The 18,339-nt window shown below is 39.8% G+C and overlaps 1 protein-coding gene across 3 annotated transcripts in view; it reads left to right on the forward strand.

Moving 5' to 3' along the window:
* LOC138200428 (glypican-5-like) overlaps positions 1 to 18,339 on the forward strand; it is a 50,096-nt gene that overhangs the window by 21,398 nt on the left and 10,359 nt on the right. For 2 of the 3 annotated variants that reach the window (XM_069153087.1, XM_069153089.1), the window contains exons 8-9: positions 3,392 to 3,512; positions 9,973 to 10,120. In XM_069153087.1, the coding sequence (XP_069009188.1) occupies positions 3,392 to 3,512; positions 9,973 to 10,120 (269 nt within the window). The remainder of the gene's footprint in view (positions 1 to 3,391; positions 3,513 to 9,972; positions 10,121 to 18,339) is intronic. The other variant, XM_069153088.1, reaches the window with a different exon arrangement.

The raw sequence follows: 18,339 nt of genomic DNA on the forward strand, positions 1-18,339 counted from the left end.
TGACCTCATGCGTTCTCTGATGCTGTTCATTACTTTGATTTGTCTCTGTCTTTTCCATTTATTTTGGTTGATTTATGTACCTGTAGGATGTTGTGATACAAAATAAAAGTTTAAAAGACAGGTCAAATCAGCTGCTTGTCACTCTCAGCCGCTTTAATGAAGAATAGCACATTGCCAGGTTTTATGTAAATAAAGGAAAACATGAAATATGCCACAATATTTGTGAGGTGTTGACAATAACAGATGCACTGGATGTTTGGATTTGACACTGATCCCTTAAAATCTTTGCTGTAGCCTGAGGAACCTCGGGATTTCCCCCTTGGGGAAAGTCTGTGGTTTTTAATTGGGCTTTTATTTCTTCTTTTTTTCATCCTCTGTCTTTCCTGCCCTTCTCTTCTTCTTTCTCTTTACTCTCATATTTTCCTCCCTCTGCTGCCTTCGATTTTATGAGCCATTTCAGGGGGATTGTTATACCTTTTATCCTGTTTGTTAATGTGTTTACATGTCGGCCAATATCCTGTCATTATATAGAATCACTCTGTTTTGGGCATGTTGGTACAAGTAGCATCATATCCTGCTTTAGTCGACCACACTCTCTCATCCCAGTCATACAACAAGACACAGAATGCAAGTCTTTGAATATACAGAGATTAGCAGGGATGCACCTTATGATCTTTTTGCTGCTCGCTGGTGCATCTTAGCAATCAATGTAAGCAGTTTCCATGGTGACAGTGTTTGAAATGTTTCCTTTGTTTATGTAGCGATACAGAAAAGGATCTGTGAGATATGGTCTTTCTCATGAAGTAATATTAATGGATTAATGAGCTAAGGTTAGGCTTAGCCCAGGCTATCTGGATTCATAAGGCTTGCTCACTTTGTTTTATGCAGCCTGGCTGCTCGTTAAGATCAAAGGACTTGAGAAAAGCGACACACTGCTCCAACTTGCACACAGCTTGTTGCAGGAACAGATATTCACAAGCAGCAGACAGCAAGTTGACCGTACCCAGTTGAGATTCTGTCACAGTATTTCCAACCTGAATGCAGCCTATTACCTTCTTTTAAACGCCACACAAACGTTAAAGAGATATTTTATGAAAGATTTAATAAGTTGGAAGTTGAATAAGTATAAATGATGCACTCTATACCAATTAAGGCCAATACAAAGCCCTAAAATATTTGAATAGAATCCACACACAGACAAAATAGGTTCCACTTACTATATTAACTTAGTGTTACAGCCGCACGTCCGCTTCATCCATTGTTCTTTTCCGGTGGCCATTATGTTCAGCATTTATAGAGCATTATTTTGTCCAGTAATAGCTTCTGCATTGGCAGCAAAAACACCAAAACTATTATAATGCCTCTCGTTATGAAACAAAAGAGCAAAACTGGTTATAATTGTTTTTTCCCACACCAACTCTGCACTAATTAATATGTTGAAAATGTCAGCAGTACATTGTTTACTTCATTCTGTTGAGGTCAGTGTCTACTGATATTTATTGTAGTTGCTAGCGTTCTATATTTTTTTTCCCCACTGCATAATATTATTTTTGCCTCTAATGATCTAATATTCCCATGAGAATCTGTGGCCTCATCCTCTCTTAAATTAAACATAGCGCTCTTATTCTGTTGATGTTATATGCAACTTGGGCCTCTTTTTTTTTTAATGTGAACTCGCTCACAGAGACAGTTCATAAGCATTTTTGTGAGACCCATCATTACATATTGCTAATGTCAGGTTTAATAAAGTCAAACACAGATTCAGACTCGGCAGGTTCTCGTTGTAAGGCTTCAGGACAAAAGACCTTTAATGAGAGATGGGCTTTTATTAGGAAGAATGCATTAAAACTTGATCTGTGTGAAAATAAAACAACATAATTAAAGAGTTTATGAACTATGAAATGTATCATCTGATCCCAGACCAGCAGGGTCAGCATGGCTCCAGTGGATAAGGGTCTTCACCACCGCACCATCTCTTGGCATTAGTCAAGTCATTTTACAGTCATCCACCATGTCTCTACTCTTTGGTTCCCACAATCCTTTTTCCTCGTTGCCATAGCCAGAGTGTGTTTGTGTTGTCGAGGGTGTGGACTCAGCGGTTACTGAGTTGGTGGCTGATTGTATTAGTTAGCGAAGCTGTTTTGGAACATGGAAAGATGTGACTCATGAACTTTTGTTTCTTCTCTTCTTCTTTTCTCCCACTTCATCTTCCTTTTGATCCACCCACCCAAGCACCCCACACAGACCAAATGATGTGATACTTGCTTACAGCCCACTACAGAAACAACCATCTATATATGAGATGATCAAAGATCATACTCAGTGATGAGTTTTCTACTTTTAGACTTCTCCAACCAATTAATCATTTCAAAAAAAGTCCAGTGCGGGGTCAAAAATGTTGCTATTAAAATGTATCACGAAAATAAATGTAAATGTTACAGTAAAAGTAAAATCATTTATATTTTTCATTATTAGCACCCGAACCTATTTGTTGTACAGCAGGTAGTCTTGGCAATGCCCGATGAAAATGCTCCATATATCACTAAGTGGTTAAATTACAGCAGTGTTCTGTATTTTACAATAATGTTGTTGGTCTTGATTTAAAATTTTAATTTGCAGAATCATCGGTAACTAAACTGAAGTAAAGATTCAACGACAAAAGTCTCCCATAATGTGAATAAACTACCATTTGCATGTTGTTTTAAAGCTTTCTACTTCTGTGAAAATGTTATTTCCCAAAAATGAATCATTTCCCATCCTTGTAGAAAACCACTAATAGCAGTGACTATCAACGCTCAATCTGTTTTTGATCAAATATATTTTACAAGGTGATTAAAATGCAGATCTGTCCGTCCAAAAATGAGCTCATATCAATGGTTAGTTACTTGACTCCTCTGCTTGAATAAAAGCTTGTGTCTCTTTGCTTTTTTTTATTTTTTTTTATCAGAGTTGAACTAAGTTTACAGTGTGATGTGGAGAAATAAATCTGTTTACGTAGTCACATTGTGGGGACTTGCCACGTTATGGTAACAAAAAGCAAGCCCCCACAAACCAGTTCCCTTAAGCCAAGTCCCATTAAACCAAGTCCCCATAAGTTAAATCATGACATTTTGAGATGAAGACATGGTTTAAGGTGAGGTTCAGGTTTAGGTTACGTTAAATATTAGGGTTAGGCAAGAAGTGGTAAAGTAACAGTAACATGCCGGCTTGTGCGTGTCTTGTGGACATGATATAAATCACCACACTCTGACTGCACACACTGGTATCGTGACTTTGGGAGAACTGGGGCAGGAGAGAAAGAACACACATACAACACACATACACACACAGACTGTAATAAACTAGGACAGGAAGTATTGCATGTCTTTCTCATGTTCTTTTCTCTCGACAGTTATGCAGGTCTGGTGGTTGGCAGCGCTTTAAAAGCCCAGCGGGACAACCCGGAGATGGCCGTCCGTAATGCAGATCCTGTCCTGAAGGGGGCGAAACAGAAGCTGGAGCAGCTTACACAGGTAGCTGCACATGTTAGCACACAATATCTTATTCTCAGCTGAACCTTGTAACAACTTCACTTGCTTTCAGTGAGATATATCCAAACTTGTATCATTAATAAAACAAATCATCAATTATGCCCACAGATTAAATTGATAACGAAAATATTCATTAGCTGCAGCCCAAGGTAGAGTATTTATTTACCCGAGTAGAAGCCTCTGGCATCATTAATGTAAATGTGAAGTCCGAGTGAGAAGGAGGATGTGTGGGTTATTTCTTAATTCTTCTGCTGAGCATTAATATCTCCTGTGCTAACCTTGGCTATGACACCATGACATATAAAGATGATTAGCATTCTGCAGCTTCCGTCCCTTAAAGGATGGAATTGTTCCTCTCCATATCTTCATAATGATGCCATTGTTAGTTTGATCTTTGGCTGTGCTGAAGTGAAACCTAGTGTGATGTAGGTGTAATACACAGTTGCTCGAGGCAGCTGCAGGGCTCAGGGTTTTGTGTGTATATATGTATGTATGTGTGTGTGTGTGTGTGTGTGTGTGTGTGTGTGTGTGTGTGTGTGTGTGTGTGTGTGTGTGCGCGCGCGTGTCTGCGTGTGTGATGTGCCCTCATGTTCTTCTGTCTCTCAATCACCTGTTATCACCGTGTGTGTGAAGTGCTGCTTAATCCAATAAATTTAAATGTCAGCACTCCAAACAGATGCAGATAATAACACGCAGTCATAAATTAATTCAACAATGAAATTGGATTTTTGCACCACTTTTAAAGCTCTGCGCAGAATGGTAATACAGTGATATGATTAGCATGGGTGATTCATAAAATCATTTGAATATGTTTGCACAAAATGATACACGAATGTTATTCGCCATGACGATTCATTATTTGTGCTGAAAACCATGCGGCTCTGGACCCTTTGGAGACAGTCGGACAGGCTGATACACCAACACACACATCAGTGTTTTTTATAGGTTGAAAATGTACCTGTGGTGGCGGTGTGTGAATGATGTGTATACAGGGACTCATGCTGTTTAGCAAGATTATTTTCTGTATCTGCAATTACGTAGGTGTTCTCTCAGTGCCTACTGCAGTGCACGCATGTCGTGTGTGGCCAAAATAGTTTGAAAAGTGTCAAATGAAGCATTATTCAAAGCGATAATTGTACTGTGTCTAAAAAACCTTGTAAATTCTGTAAGTGTTGGTGATGTTATGGTGAACTTACCCGATGGGACAGGGTCAGGTTTATATTTCTCTTTTTGCTGCTGAAGCTCTTTCTGTGCTCCATCTAATTTTGGTGATGAGTCCATTTATCATGTTGCATTTACATGGAAGAAATGCCTACTCAGCATCCCCTACCCCCTCCCATGCCATGCACACACACAAACACACACCACACATGCACTATGTAATCATTTATGGATGAGATTTGCTTTTCTCAGGCCCATTAATTCAGCGTAACCCGGACATGTCCTGGTCGTTCATGATTTAAACAAGATTCAAGCTTCTGTGAATCTTCTAATGTGAGCCTACGCAGACCTACACGCACTGAGAAGAAGAAAAAAGTCAGTATTTTTGGATTTGTAATACATGCCCACTGGATTGATCATATTTATGAAAAACGGTCACAACATGAACTGAAGAGAAAAGACAGATACAACACAGCTCATCTGCATTGCAAATTATTTCCCGTACCAAAGTGGCGTGCGGTCTTTCCATCTTTCTGATAGATTAAGAGAATGCATGTCTGTGCACACAAGTCAGGCACGCACTGTGTGCCGTTATTGTTCTTTGAATAAGTTCAGTCACCTTTAGAAATGTGTCCTAAGCTGGGTTTCTTTAATGCGTGCTGCCCCCACGGTTTCTCTGTGGGGGCAGCCATTCATCTGAGGCACATACACACACATTAATGCTTACCATTTATTAATTATTATTCATGCCTGTATGTGTGCCATTTACACAATCCTACAACAAGGATGAGAGGAGGAAGAAAACATGAAACAGGACAAAGAAACATCTCTGGAATTTTGATTATTTCATCAGCCGTGTTTTGAAGGTCTGCCTCTCTACCGGTCTTCTCCTCGGTCTCTTCTTATCTTTCACTGTCGCAGTTTGTATTATGTGTTAATCAGACCTTTGCAGCAGCGGCCTGTGTTTCACACAGGCTCCGCCGTCTTCTGGGATTCTATTACAGCAGCCACTCGTTTATCCTCGCAATTAAAATTTGTATGTTCACGCTCAGCCAATCGAGATGAGCCTAATCAACCCTGTGGGGGCTCCCCTGTGTAGAAAGGGCAGCGGTCTCCCCACTACTCATCTACTTTTTATTTTAAGTGACAGCAGATGACAGCAAGGGCAAGGATGGCTTCATTAAAACACTGTTTCCACTTTGCTTCTCTTGTTGGTCAGTGTCAGTATTTTCAGAAATGACATTTGTCAACGTGCATTTTACATCCAGTGACAGCATTTAGTGATCCGAATGTTGAGACCAGAGTTTGTGTTTCCTCACAGATGTGCAGTTAATCTTCACTTTGTTTCAAGGAACATTTCATTATATTTAAAGATACTCTTTAATTGCTTGAGATAAATGATAAACTGATACCACTCTCCTATTAGCCAGCAGCCAATGAGCTTGGTTAGCAAAAAGATTGGAAACAGGGAAAACAATTCTCCTGGCTCCGTCCAGAGGTAACTAAGTCCTACCCTCAAATATAAAGTGCATTAATAGGCAAACATATACTTCATCTGTTTAATTTGTAGTAAAACATAGCGTAAAAATGACAAGTTGTGGTTTTGCAGCAGATAATGTGCAGGAGTACCTCATTACTGGGAGCAGTGATTTACACTTCAGCAGCTTGTTGTAAAAAACTTTAAAAAATGAATGGATAACAATCGAATTGAATATTGAATTAAGCAGAAATACTGATCATAAACATGTTCTGTGGTGACAGGGTTGTTTAGTGATCAGTATAAGGTATCCAATATACGTTTCTCCAGAGGGTTTGTGCTGTTTTTTCCTGTGGTCAAACCTCTACAGGCCTTTTGTAGAGCTACATACTTGCAACCATTTGTACATTAAGTTACTGTTAATATTTTACATTTTGCTTAAAAAAAAACTACAAAACTGATAGCATTGGCTGATGTTCTTTATCTTTGTTCACTTAGAAAAAGCACCCTAAGAAAATAGTGGTAACTTGTGTTGAATGAGAAGTAATTTATGCAGGTTTTTTTCCATCCCTCATTATTTTGAATTCATGTAACTTTAAGTTTCCAACATCTCCTGGGCATTTTTTTTGTATTTTTGTTATATGCAAACACAAAAAGTAAGACCAGAAGTTCTCACCTTGGCCCCTAACTGTACGTTTTTCTGCTACCATTAATTAGACTGGACAGACCATTCTGGAGTTTCCACCCTTGAATAATTTTATTTTTTTGGCCTGTTGGTTTCACTGAAGAGTTCCAATGCCACATGGCCCAAATTCTGTTTAAATTCAAGACTTTCCACATGACTAAGAAAACAGTCCTGGTGGAAACATTGCTGTAATGTATTTCTGTCCTCCCTCAGCCCTCATTTGCAGTCCGATGACATGATGGTGAATCACCGTGCAGAGTCTAGTCTGTCTCCGTGTCCCCTCGGACATGCCATCACATAATAACCTTGGTTCCCCTTGTTTCCACGGCTGCCACACGCCGACGGTACGGTGGAAGCCAGATGGTCCTCTGTTTGTATTCTACTTTCATCTGTCCAGCAGAGAATAAAACATAGAAAGAGAATATCACCAATTGCTTTTAAAAAAAGATCTTCTGCTAATTGTTTTTTTTGCCCTAAATATGCAAGTGCACATCATAAATCAACATATAGTCTACAATAATGACTGTTCGTGTGTCACTGTCTGCTCAATATATCTTTATTTCTCATAGATCCAGTCAAACACAACAACCTGGTACCATGGCAAAACGTGAAATAGACACACCGGTCCACGACAGCAAAATGTGAAACAGCCACGCTTTGGCCTCTCCAGGCATCACAGTTTCACGTTTTCCTGTAGTGGATGAACCCACTGCATATACTCACAAACTCTGAGGAAAACCACATGGTTAGGGTTTGTGATAAAGAACATGGTTGGGGTTACAAAAACCAACCCAAGAACAACAATGTCACCTCCTGGATTCAAATGTCTGCCTCTTCCATGTCAGTTTCTGATTCATGACACCAGGCCACCCCTCCTGCCTCCTGCAGCTGAAAAATGGCCCCTGTACTTAGTCACATGATTCTTTCTTACGTTACTTTTAAATGTATGTAAGTTTCGCGTTTACAAAACGTGAAACTGTCACCCCTAGAGAGGCCAAAGCGTGGCTATCTCACGTTTTGCTGTAGTTAACCGGCGTGTCTATTTCACATTTTTGCTGTGATACTGGGTTGAGTGCAAGTATGTATAATGCAGTAGAAGTATGTGTCTGTATACTGCTTCATATATTAAGGGACATTTCTATTTGCCTGCTCCATATGTGTGTGTCCTATCATGCATTACTGTGCACAGGAACGGCTTGCACCATATGTTTATGTGTTAAAGGGATTATATTTTGCAGGGCAGAGTTAAGCCATCTTTAAGTACTGGAGAGTCTAATAAGATTTTGGCTGATTACCAACAAGCAACTGAGGTGGGGAGAAATATGTTACGGTATAACAGCTCTCACCCTGCATGACAATGAAGTTTATAAAAAAAAAAAAAATTGCAATTATAAAACCCCCAAACAGCTGACTCTCAGTTTGGCCATTTGTATTGTTTAATTTGCCAGACAGATTTCACCAGTGTAAGGTAATATAAATCATTACACTAGATGCTACAATCTTCACACTTGCTGTATATTTAGAAATGTTATCTTAGTAAAAAACAAAATGTCAGTACAATATATCTTTTCACTTCATAAAACTGGTGGCTGCCTTATCTCTGTCCCCGCCTGAAACTTATACATTACCCACCTTGACTCTGCAATACGCATTCATCATACTGTGAACCAATTATATGCTCCTGTCGCTGTGTGTGTGAAAACTAAAATTTTGTCCTCACTTGAAACAAAAGTTTGTCCTGTACTTTCGGGCTACGATAATCAAATCATACATACACTGATTGAAACCAATTTAAACCAATATTTGACCCAAAAACATAGTGGATGTTATAAGTTCCTTTACAAGTTTAGTGTGCTTCAGGAGACGTGAGGTTTTTATCTGACATCACAATGATGTAACATGCTACAGCATCGACGCTGTGATTTAACTGAGCAGCAGAGAATATGGATTCCTACTGAGACAGCATGACCTCAATTACCCTTTAATCTGCTGTCTGACCTGTGTTTGTTTGTCTGTTTCTTCAGTGTTTTTGTTCATGTGTGTTTGTGCAGACATGTTTTTCTGGCCTTTAAAGGAAAAATATTACAGACCAACAACCTTTTTTTTAAGCTTTAGAATTTCTCCCTTATGATTTCTATAATATCAATATCATTTCAGTATCATCTGAGCAGCCTGCATTCCTGACCTTTACTATAACTTGTTTGTACTATTTGTGAATTGTGAGCAGAAGCCTATTGTCTTTTGCACTAACTCATTTTGAGGCCAGCTACATGCCTAAAATATATGTGCATAAAATAAAAACGGTTTAGAGCCTGTAGCCATGCAAGCAGCTCTGTGATGCATCATCGCAATATTTACAGCGTTCACTTTCTTAGTCAAGCCCTCTTCCACACTACATTTACTAAAAGCACTTAACACAAAGTACAACACATGCTGGCCTCAGCTTAAAAACTGCACTCCAACTGGCCCAAGTCCAAAAAAATAATAATTGTATTACAGAGAACAGCTATTATATAAGCATATTATATTACACTGATGCATTTTAATTGTTTTGAAATAAAATTAGCCATAGCTTCCCCACATATTGTAACGTAACGTCACGTCTGGCATGGCATAATGCTAACATTAGCTTGATCCATTGGGATTTGAACTCATTAACTCCTCTTTGTCCATTTTATCAAGTTGAATGAGAGGAATTTTGAAATAGACAGTCCAAAAAAAAACAATCAAGTGACAGTGCTGGACTTGACTGGTCGGCAGCTGAGCCCTCAGCAAGAGATGTGAATGTATTTTGATTTTGAAACAGGAGTCTTATGCTGTTGCTATTTAGCCCTTCTGAAGCTATTGCACAATTAGATTAGTGGATTTTATTTAACGACAAATCATAGTTGGTATCTGCAATGCAAAGTGGTGCTTCAGAGATTTAGTTTTGCGCATAGTGTTGCATGATCTGAAAGTTTGGGAACCTCTTTCCTAAATGATTATAGTTTCTATTTACACTCGCATCCTCAGAGTCGAGTCACCAGCGGGGCTGAAAACCCAACTGCGAGTTGTCTGTGTGTCCTGGAAGTGTCTGTGTAATGTGCACGGACATTTACATGTTTGTGTGTTTTATTTAGGAGCTGTTAGTGGAGCTCGGCTGGGCGAGCAAAGCCAGAGGAAGGGGGGAGGAAGAGGAAGAGGAGGGCGGGAGCGCGCAGACAGATGGAGGCAGCGGAGACGATTGTGACGATGAAGATGGTTGCGAAGCATCTGGTGAGCAGAGCGGTGAGTCACACGGCGCACACAAACACACGCGGAAGGAGAGGAACCAATATTAACAAACATACACCCACATGAGTCGATGCACACTTTCAAGCTTGTCAGTTGCTTGTGCAAATTTCCGCTTCCTGTACAACACACACATGCAGTGGATCACACACTCATCATAAATAAGAACACACAGAAATTGTGCTCATTGGCATGGTGGAGATTTTTTAAATGCTGCAGCCTCCTCATATCTTGTGCCAGCAGGGAAATGCCCAAAGGGAGGGATAGTACTGAGAGATGGATTCAACTGTCCTCCCTCTGTCTCTCTCCTCCTCTCTCACTTTTTCCATCTCCCTTTCTGCTGGTCTGTGCAGTTTGTTTCCTTCTCAGGCGGTATAAAGGACGCTCACAACCAGGTCACCCCAAAAAAACAGAAATGGAAAAATAAACTGTGATTATTCATTTATCTCTTGACTTATTCATCGTGCTTGTGCTTATACATTATACATGGGTGTCACAGGGAAAATCTGGGGACCCCTCCGAGCCTTGAGGCAATCCTACAGGGTGAAGGTAGTTAAAATTTGCTATAATTTAAAATGCTGATGAGAAAATGTTTCCCGATGTTGAGGTTGCAATGGTGTCTGTCCTTGACCTGAAAAACATTTTAAGGGCCCAGTGTTAAATGTGTGTGTCGTAGATTTCCTTGTTTGGATCTCTGTGGGGTAAAGAGAGGATTCAGCTAAAACAAAAAACAAAAACTGCTTTTAAGCTGCACTGCTCTTTCCAATCAGAGCGATGTGTTTTGAAGTGTTGTGCTTGTCCTTGGATTGTCAAATGTTCTGTTCTCCTGGTCATTAGGAGGAAAAATCAGCTGGTTCTGGGGAAGAGGGAACATTGCTCAACAAAACAGCTTCGGGCCAGGCAGCACTCTGACTTTTGAAAGGGGCAGACATATAAATGGTTGTTTCTAAAGTTTTCTTACAAGTCATAAAGCACCTATAAGCACAATTGGGTTTAAATCTTACCTGCTTCTCTTAAAATTACAAAATCTTTGACTAAATAAAGCAACAATCAAAGTTAAAAAGTTATCTGAAAGACAGTGTTAATCATATATTTATATATGACCTCATGGTCTACAAGAAGAAACTTGATCAGAAAACAGGCTCAAATGAGCCTTATTAGACTTAACAGCTCATTTACAGTGATTATATTGCAAACATTAGCAACTTTCTTTCAAAAAAATCTGCGCTCACTCTCTAACAGGAGCAAACGGATATTTTGTTGAATATCCTGTAGGACAAGCAATCCTCGAAGGCTGCTGACACAGTGCAGCTTTGCCGTCACCTGTACGCTGTGGAACGCTTTACTGTCCAAGTCTATCTTTTTCTGGAAAAACACATACGTTGATTAACTGATCAACATATGAGAAGACCCCTGCCACTTTTATGATGACGCAACTTTCCATGACACCCAAGTGGCTTGTGACTGGAGTCACTGGACAATGCTTTTTAGGTCACGTCAATAAAGTCTTAACAATGACATTTAACTGTGTTTTCTGTAGTTCTATTAGGATGGAAACTGTCCTACAGAATAGAACAGAAGTTATATTGTTGGAGGTCAAGATGCGCCTGCTTCAGGAGATTGATTGTCATAATTGAATAGACTTCTTCTGCATTACCACCTTGTTACCCGTGATCGAAGTCCATGACACCCTCATGGTCACAAAACCCTGGTGATGTCATCTCTGTCCCCGGAGGCAGGGTACATCAGGGTCAAAGGTCATTGTTACATTCATTATCCCGGAACAGTCCTTGTCGTGAGTGTGTATCCTTACAGTGCTGTCAAACACGAGTGCAGCTTGCTGCTCCTGTATGATACTTTACTGTCGGTCAGTGATTTCCAACAACTGGGCTGCAGACCCAAGTGGGGCTATCGGATATTTGCTACTGCGTTGAGAAATAAAGTATTGGATTATTTTATAATTTAGCTATAATAATTATCTTGAACATGCCTGTCTGTGCTCCATCATTCCTTTCAAAGCACTAGTAAAAAGATAGTCATTTTAATAGGTCATAAGTACAATATATGAGTTAATTAGATGTGTTAAGTTCTGTTTCTAAATGAGTCCCGACAATGTTTTTTTGTGTTAAGGCCGTGTTTATAAAATATGCCTTAATATGAGAGAAGCCCTCATATTTTGCGACCCTGGCAAGAAGCAGAATTAGATAAATCCCATTTTAAAGTTATTAAGGCAAATTAATTCAAAGGGGGCAAATAATGTGGTGTGGGGAGAGCAGGCAGGACATGCTTTACAGTAAAGAAAAACAAGGAAATCGGAATTTATACCAGTGGACCTTTAATGCATTCAAACACTGTTAACATGGTAGTTGTGAATAGAAGGCTATGTTTCCAATGACACCTCTCCACACCACGTTTATGTTTAATTGTCTGTCTTATACTGCATCACCAACTTATTTAACATCTCTAAAAGTGAGGTATTTGTTGGTCAATCTGTCATACCCATTCCTCTAACCTTGATGTGTCACATCTGTGGAAACTCACACGTCCCACTGGGCCTGAAACTGGTACATTTTATTTACAGAGAAAATTGTTGGTTATGATTTACTGAGCCGGTGGTGGCGTGTTCAGATCATGTCTCAAGCCACAATGAATTCCTGGAGACAGAAACACAATAAAAAGCGGCAAAGGGGGATTTTCTACATTTCCCTCTGCTCGTCAGCATCTCTATGCATATAAACAAGCCTCACATGCACTGAGGCTGACAGAGGATCCACTAGACCTCACAAATCAGAGAGATAGGCTAGAACAAGTCATTTATATTTTGCTTATTTTTTACTTTTTATGCCTATTCTGCGCATTAAATCAGTAGTTCTTAGTTGATGTATGAACAAAATGCTATCAAATGAATAAATGCAGGCCACTCTGTTTTTTTTTGTAGATCTGCCACTAAATCTTTGCTCTCTGGCTGTTTCTCTTTAAAATTCTGCCTACAAACCATTTCTCTAAATCCAAATCACTGAAATGTGGAGCTTATTATTTCACAGGAGAGGCGTAGAGGAGCATATAAAAAAAAAAAAAAATAAGCTGTGCTTGCGTGAGAAAGCACAATGTTTGCGAGTGTGTGGACGGGCATTCATAAATTAATCTTTCCGGCCTCTCGTTTGTGCATATGTGCCCAACATGTGCTTCATGTGTAAGACTTAAGTGTGCTTGTGTTTATGCAGACGATACATCTGTGTCTCTAGTGTCTTCCAGCATGTTTTATGGATACCAATTCTCTGTCTGACCGACTGAAACGGATCCAGTACTGTCTTGCATTTTATATCATCATGTCTTTCTCAATATAAGCCTGCTGTTTTCTTTACACCAACCACAAGATTGAGCTTAAGTTCTCTCTCTTTCCGCCCCTGTCCTGCAAATATTAACAGGGATGAGTAAAATGAAGACTATGGTCATGTTTTTTCAGGGCTTTATTGAATACTTAGAGAGGGTCCACAGAGAGAGGGGAGGTGTGGTGCCTGGCGATATCAGCCAGGAGCAGAAATCAAACCCCAAAACGCTATGCCATGTGTTTTATTTATGTGGGCCATTTAACGGTGAGAAGTTATTTTAGTCATGTTGACGCAGTAAACCCACGCTATTATTATTTGATTTAGGTCCATTTTCCACATCAAAGCGAGTTGATCTCAGCCCAGAGAGGGAGAATCACTTGGCAAACATTGTTCGCCGATCAAAAACAAAGGGAAAAAGCCGGGCATCCCAACATAAGAGCAGTGAAAAGCAGTGAGCTCACGTTAGTGCTGTTTGTCTTGCTTTATTTTCTAACGAAAGAGACAGTGAAGTCCAGCCAGAAAAGACGATACTGTAGTTTATTCTCAGACATTGTTGTCATCTGTTTTTGAATTATTGTTTTACTGAAGGAACTACGTTCAGAAGCAATCAAGATGTTGCAAATAGAGACACTGATATATGCCTCTTGTCTTCCAAAGGCTGATGCTACTGTATGTTGAAGTTGCTATGGAGCTCTATACATCAGCAGTCAAATATACTTTTCATGCTTGATAGCTATTTATTAGCATCACTTTTGTATTTTTTTTTTTTTAAGGGGAATATTTTTGTTCTGCTTTTTACTGTTCTTCTTTCTCCGTTTAGTAATTTCTTGCCCTCCCTTTTGCTGGAATTCACTGAGATTAAACCGATTGATTTTCCCTCCTCAAATGAGTGCAATCCCTTCTTCAACTGCACCTCTCTCCGATCTCTCGGTCTCCCCAGACATATCCTGGTCCTATAACGTCAATAATGTAAATGTAATCACAGCTTCTCTTCTCTTCTCTTCTCTTCTCTTCTCTTCTCTTCTCTTCTCTTCTCTTCTCTTCTCTTCTCTTCTCTTCTCTTCTCTTCTCTTCTCTTCTCTTCAAGAAATTAAAATGCCGCGTCGCCATAATTGTCATACAGTAATGTGGTGGTTGATGCAGAGGTGGTGGGTATCATAACCTCCAGGTATCCATGAGTCACATTATCACCACTAATAACAGTTTGGAAAGCCCCAAACATTTTCCCTTAAAACCACCATGAGGCTGGCTTCTCTTCTGCTCCATAGTTGGTGATATATTCAGCAACTCTTTGTATCTTTACCAAGAACAAGAGGTATTTCTGTGTTAGTGTGTATGTGAGAGCATGTGTACTCGCAAGGGGCACTCAATCCCCGTAACCATGGTTACCAGGTGGTCTGTCCTCCCATGGGTCCCTATTTGATGACAGTGAAGAAAGAGGAAGAGACTAAAAAGGGGGGAAGAGATGCAGAGATAGAGAGAAGGAGGAGGTGTGGAGGATTTCGTGCCATCTCTCTCTCGGCCTGCTAACAGGATGGGTTTGTGAATACTGCTTTCTATACGATCGTGTGTCCTCTTTCGTGGTAAAATATCTCATAAACGCTCGGTTTAATTTACAGTTAAAATGCTGTCAGTATTCGGTTCTTACGATAAACTGGCAATGAATAATAGACACACAACAGGATATTGTACGCTGCAGAACCATTTTGTGTTTATTGTCTTGCTACCATGGATCTTCCTCCTTCATCATCTCTGCCTTGCTCTGCTGGCCTCTTCCCCCACTTCCCTCGGGCCAGATTCGCAAAGCCTTTAAAATCTATTTCATCTTAAAGGGAAAGGCCAGTGTTTTCTGCTGCCTAAAAAGGTTGCCCCGTCTGCCTGAGGACAGTTTGATCTGCATTCGTAAGCATCCACTGCTGTCTAAAGGGAGCCAGGAGGAACAATAAAAAGTCTGGCCAGGCTTCTAATCTCCGCTGGTGACTATAAAAGTTCCCAGAGCAAGCCTCAAAATCGGATTGATCAATGCTATAAAATGAAAATGATTTCTTTGTACATGCGTACGCCAGAGAACATTAGGGTGTAAAACATGAAATGAATTCTGAGTATCCTCCTGATTCAGCAGTTTCAACCTGGAAATCCAGACCGAAGCATTTTTCCCTCCATCATGCTTTATTTTCACATGTAGTCAATAAACTGTTGTAACAACAGCAGAGCTTATGTACCGCTAATTAGGGAAATAGATGCACGATGCAAAGTCTCCAACTTGCTCCCCCTTACTTTGTTGTATGAGTATCACATTTTTTTTGTTTGGAAATCATATCACCAATGAAGACAATTCAAGCAGCAGTTATGTTTCCTCCAGCTTTAACCGCTATTTTTTTTTTTCATCTCTCTCATCTTGGTTTTATTTTGTTTATGTTGCTCAGGTCTCACAGCTTGAGGTATATTAGCTTTCAATAGTACACGCACATACACACATAGACACAGCGAGAAAATCAGGAGCATATATACAGGAGAGGATGATGGGGGGAACAGTGGGTGCAGAGAGAAAGAGAATCTATCATCAATCACGCTCACCTGCTGTGTGTGTGTGTGTGTGTGTGTGTGTGTGTGTGTGTGTGTGTGTGTGTGTGTGTGTGTGTGTGTGTGTGTGTGTGTTCAGTATGTGGCAATGTTTAAAAAGCAGTAGAGTTAAATGATAGATCCTAAGGTATAGAGATGCGGCTCATTAAAGAATTATACATTCACTTTGCTCTCTCTCTCTCTCAGTCAAAGACAATAACGCCTCCATTTTGTTCAACATGCCCAGAGAGAGATGAAAGAGGTTAACTTTACATGAGATGCTGCATATTGCACAATATCTCCTGAATAGCTCTGTGCATGGTTGACTCCTTGAACTCAAGCTATGAACATACCCATTTCTTCGATCCAACATCTCCTGTATTGGTTATCATGTCCTGCTCACTGCCCATTTGCTTGTCTATCAACATGTCTGTTTGCCTTTTTTCCCTGCTTGTCTGTCTTTGGTCTTGTTCAGACAACCAGCCCAGATTTTTTTTTTTTTTTTTTTTTTTTTTTGTCGTATCCAGATTGGTGATCCGATCGATTTTTGAAAGTCTGGACAGCAAAAAAACACACACGAAGTGCGATTCTTAAAGAATGTAATCCAAAACACATTTAGAGGTAGTTTGGCTACAGATTCTTCTCAGGCTCAGATCGATAATTCTTCCATCATTTGCAATGTGACAAACAATGACGACATCATTTTCAGAGAGCCAACGTGAGCAGAAACTACATCGCGCCCACCGAATGTGGAAACATGACTGCACCACAGGCCTCTCAATGAAAGAAACACACCTCCAAAAACATGGCTTTTTTAGACCTATTTTCTGATTGACAATACGATTATTTTCAGATGGATCACTAAAAAGCTAATAAGAAGGAGTGACTTCAGCTAACAACACCAAAATTACTTGTGGACAAAATTTATTGACTTTGTATTTCACAAGACAAGTTGAATTGAAATCTGTGGAGCTGTTTTTTTGGAGCCACACTCTAGAGGCACTTAGTGGTATTGCAGTTTATGGCACTTCTGCATGGGCCTAATTTTTCAGTCCCGGATTCTACTTGTACTTTTATATACAGTTTATGGTTGGAAAGCCATGTCACCAGCATAGCTACGTGTATGTCGTTACCTCAGCAACCCCTGCAGATATGTTGGTGCATGTCTTGACACACCAAATCCGATCCGCTCACTTGCAGATAAGAGTGCGGGCAGTCTGTCCTAAAGATCTGATCTGAGATACAAATCCGATTTGCCCTCAGCCTGAAAATAGGCTTTTTGTCAGACTCACTGCTTGTCCTTCACCTTAGTGAGTTTGTTAATGCAGAGCTGATCAGACATCATCGTATTAGTCCCGCTCTCTGGCTGTTATTTCTATACTTGACCTTTTGAAAGAAGCAGGCTGGTCTTGCTTTGTTACCTGCACCTCTCACAACACCCTCATGGGCTGGTGTTGATGTACACCTTTCAAAGAGTCATTATGCTTCCTCCATCCTTTCATCCACCTCCAATCACAGTCAGTCTTCAGCTCATTTTATTTTCTACTTGTTTCGTCCGAATGTTTTATGATTCCAATGGAGGCTACGATTAACCTCGGTAAGTGTGACCTTGGGAAGACGCTCCACTGCAAGTCAACGCATTAACAGCCATTGTAATTTATTTGAAAACAAGTGCTTGTCATTAACCGAGATATTACGTTTTTGTACTTGTTGTTAATTTAGGACCAGTCGAGAAGATGATGGAGATGCCGGCTAGATCATTTGACCAGGCCGTCGTCAGTTTTAATTCAGTTTTAACCAGTTGGTTAATTTGATTATAAAGTACTGGAGATCATTTTCTTCATGACAACACTTTAATAAGCAATATGTTGTGTTGTAATAAGCAGTAAAACAAAGTAATCAGACCTTTCAAAATATCTTCTGTCGGGTAAATTGTATTTTTAAAGAGAATACATTAAATAGATTTATTGAAACTATACTTTCATATTTCAGTTTAACTGGGGAGGACAGTGGATACAGTGTCAGCGTCATGCCTCGGCATAAAAACTACCCGCATGTATGACCAGGGTTGGAGGAATATTAAATTATATCATATTTCAGTTTGGTGAGCAACCAAGCATTGATAAATCATTCATCACTAAGAACTAAGAAATGGTGAACATAAAGAAATCCTTAAAGAAACATATTACAATTCCATGCAGAGCAAATGAGATGTCTTGAGTCAGCTGGCTCAGGTCAGTCAGTTTCCTTTGGTTGAGACCGAAATGTTTTAACATCTATTGGGTGGATTGATACAACATTTTGTACAGACGTTTATGTCTC

Source organism: Embiotoca jacksoni, unplaced genomic scaffold (assembly GCF_022577435.1).
Source record: "Embiotoca jacksoni isolate LCO1_2020_lvr unplaced genomic scaffold, fEmbJac1.0.p SCAF_19, whole genome shotgun sequence".
Classification (NCBI taxonomy): domain Eukaryota; kingdom Metazoa; phylum Chordata; class Actinopteri; family Embiotocidae; genus Embiotoca; species Embiotoca jacksoni.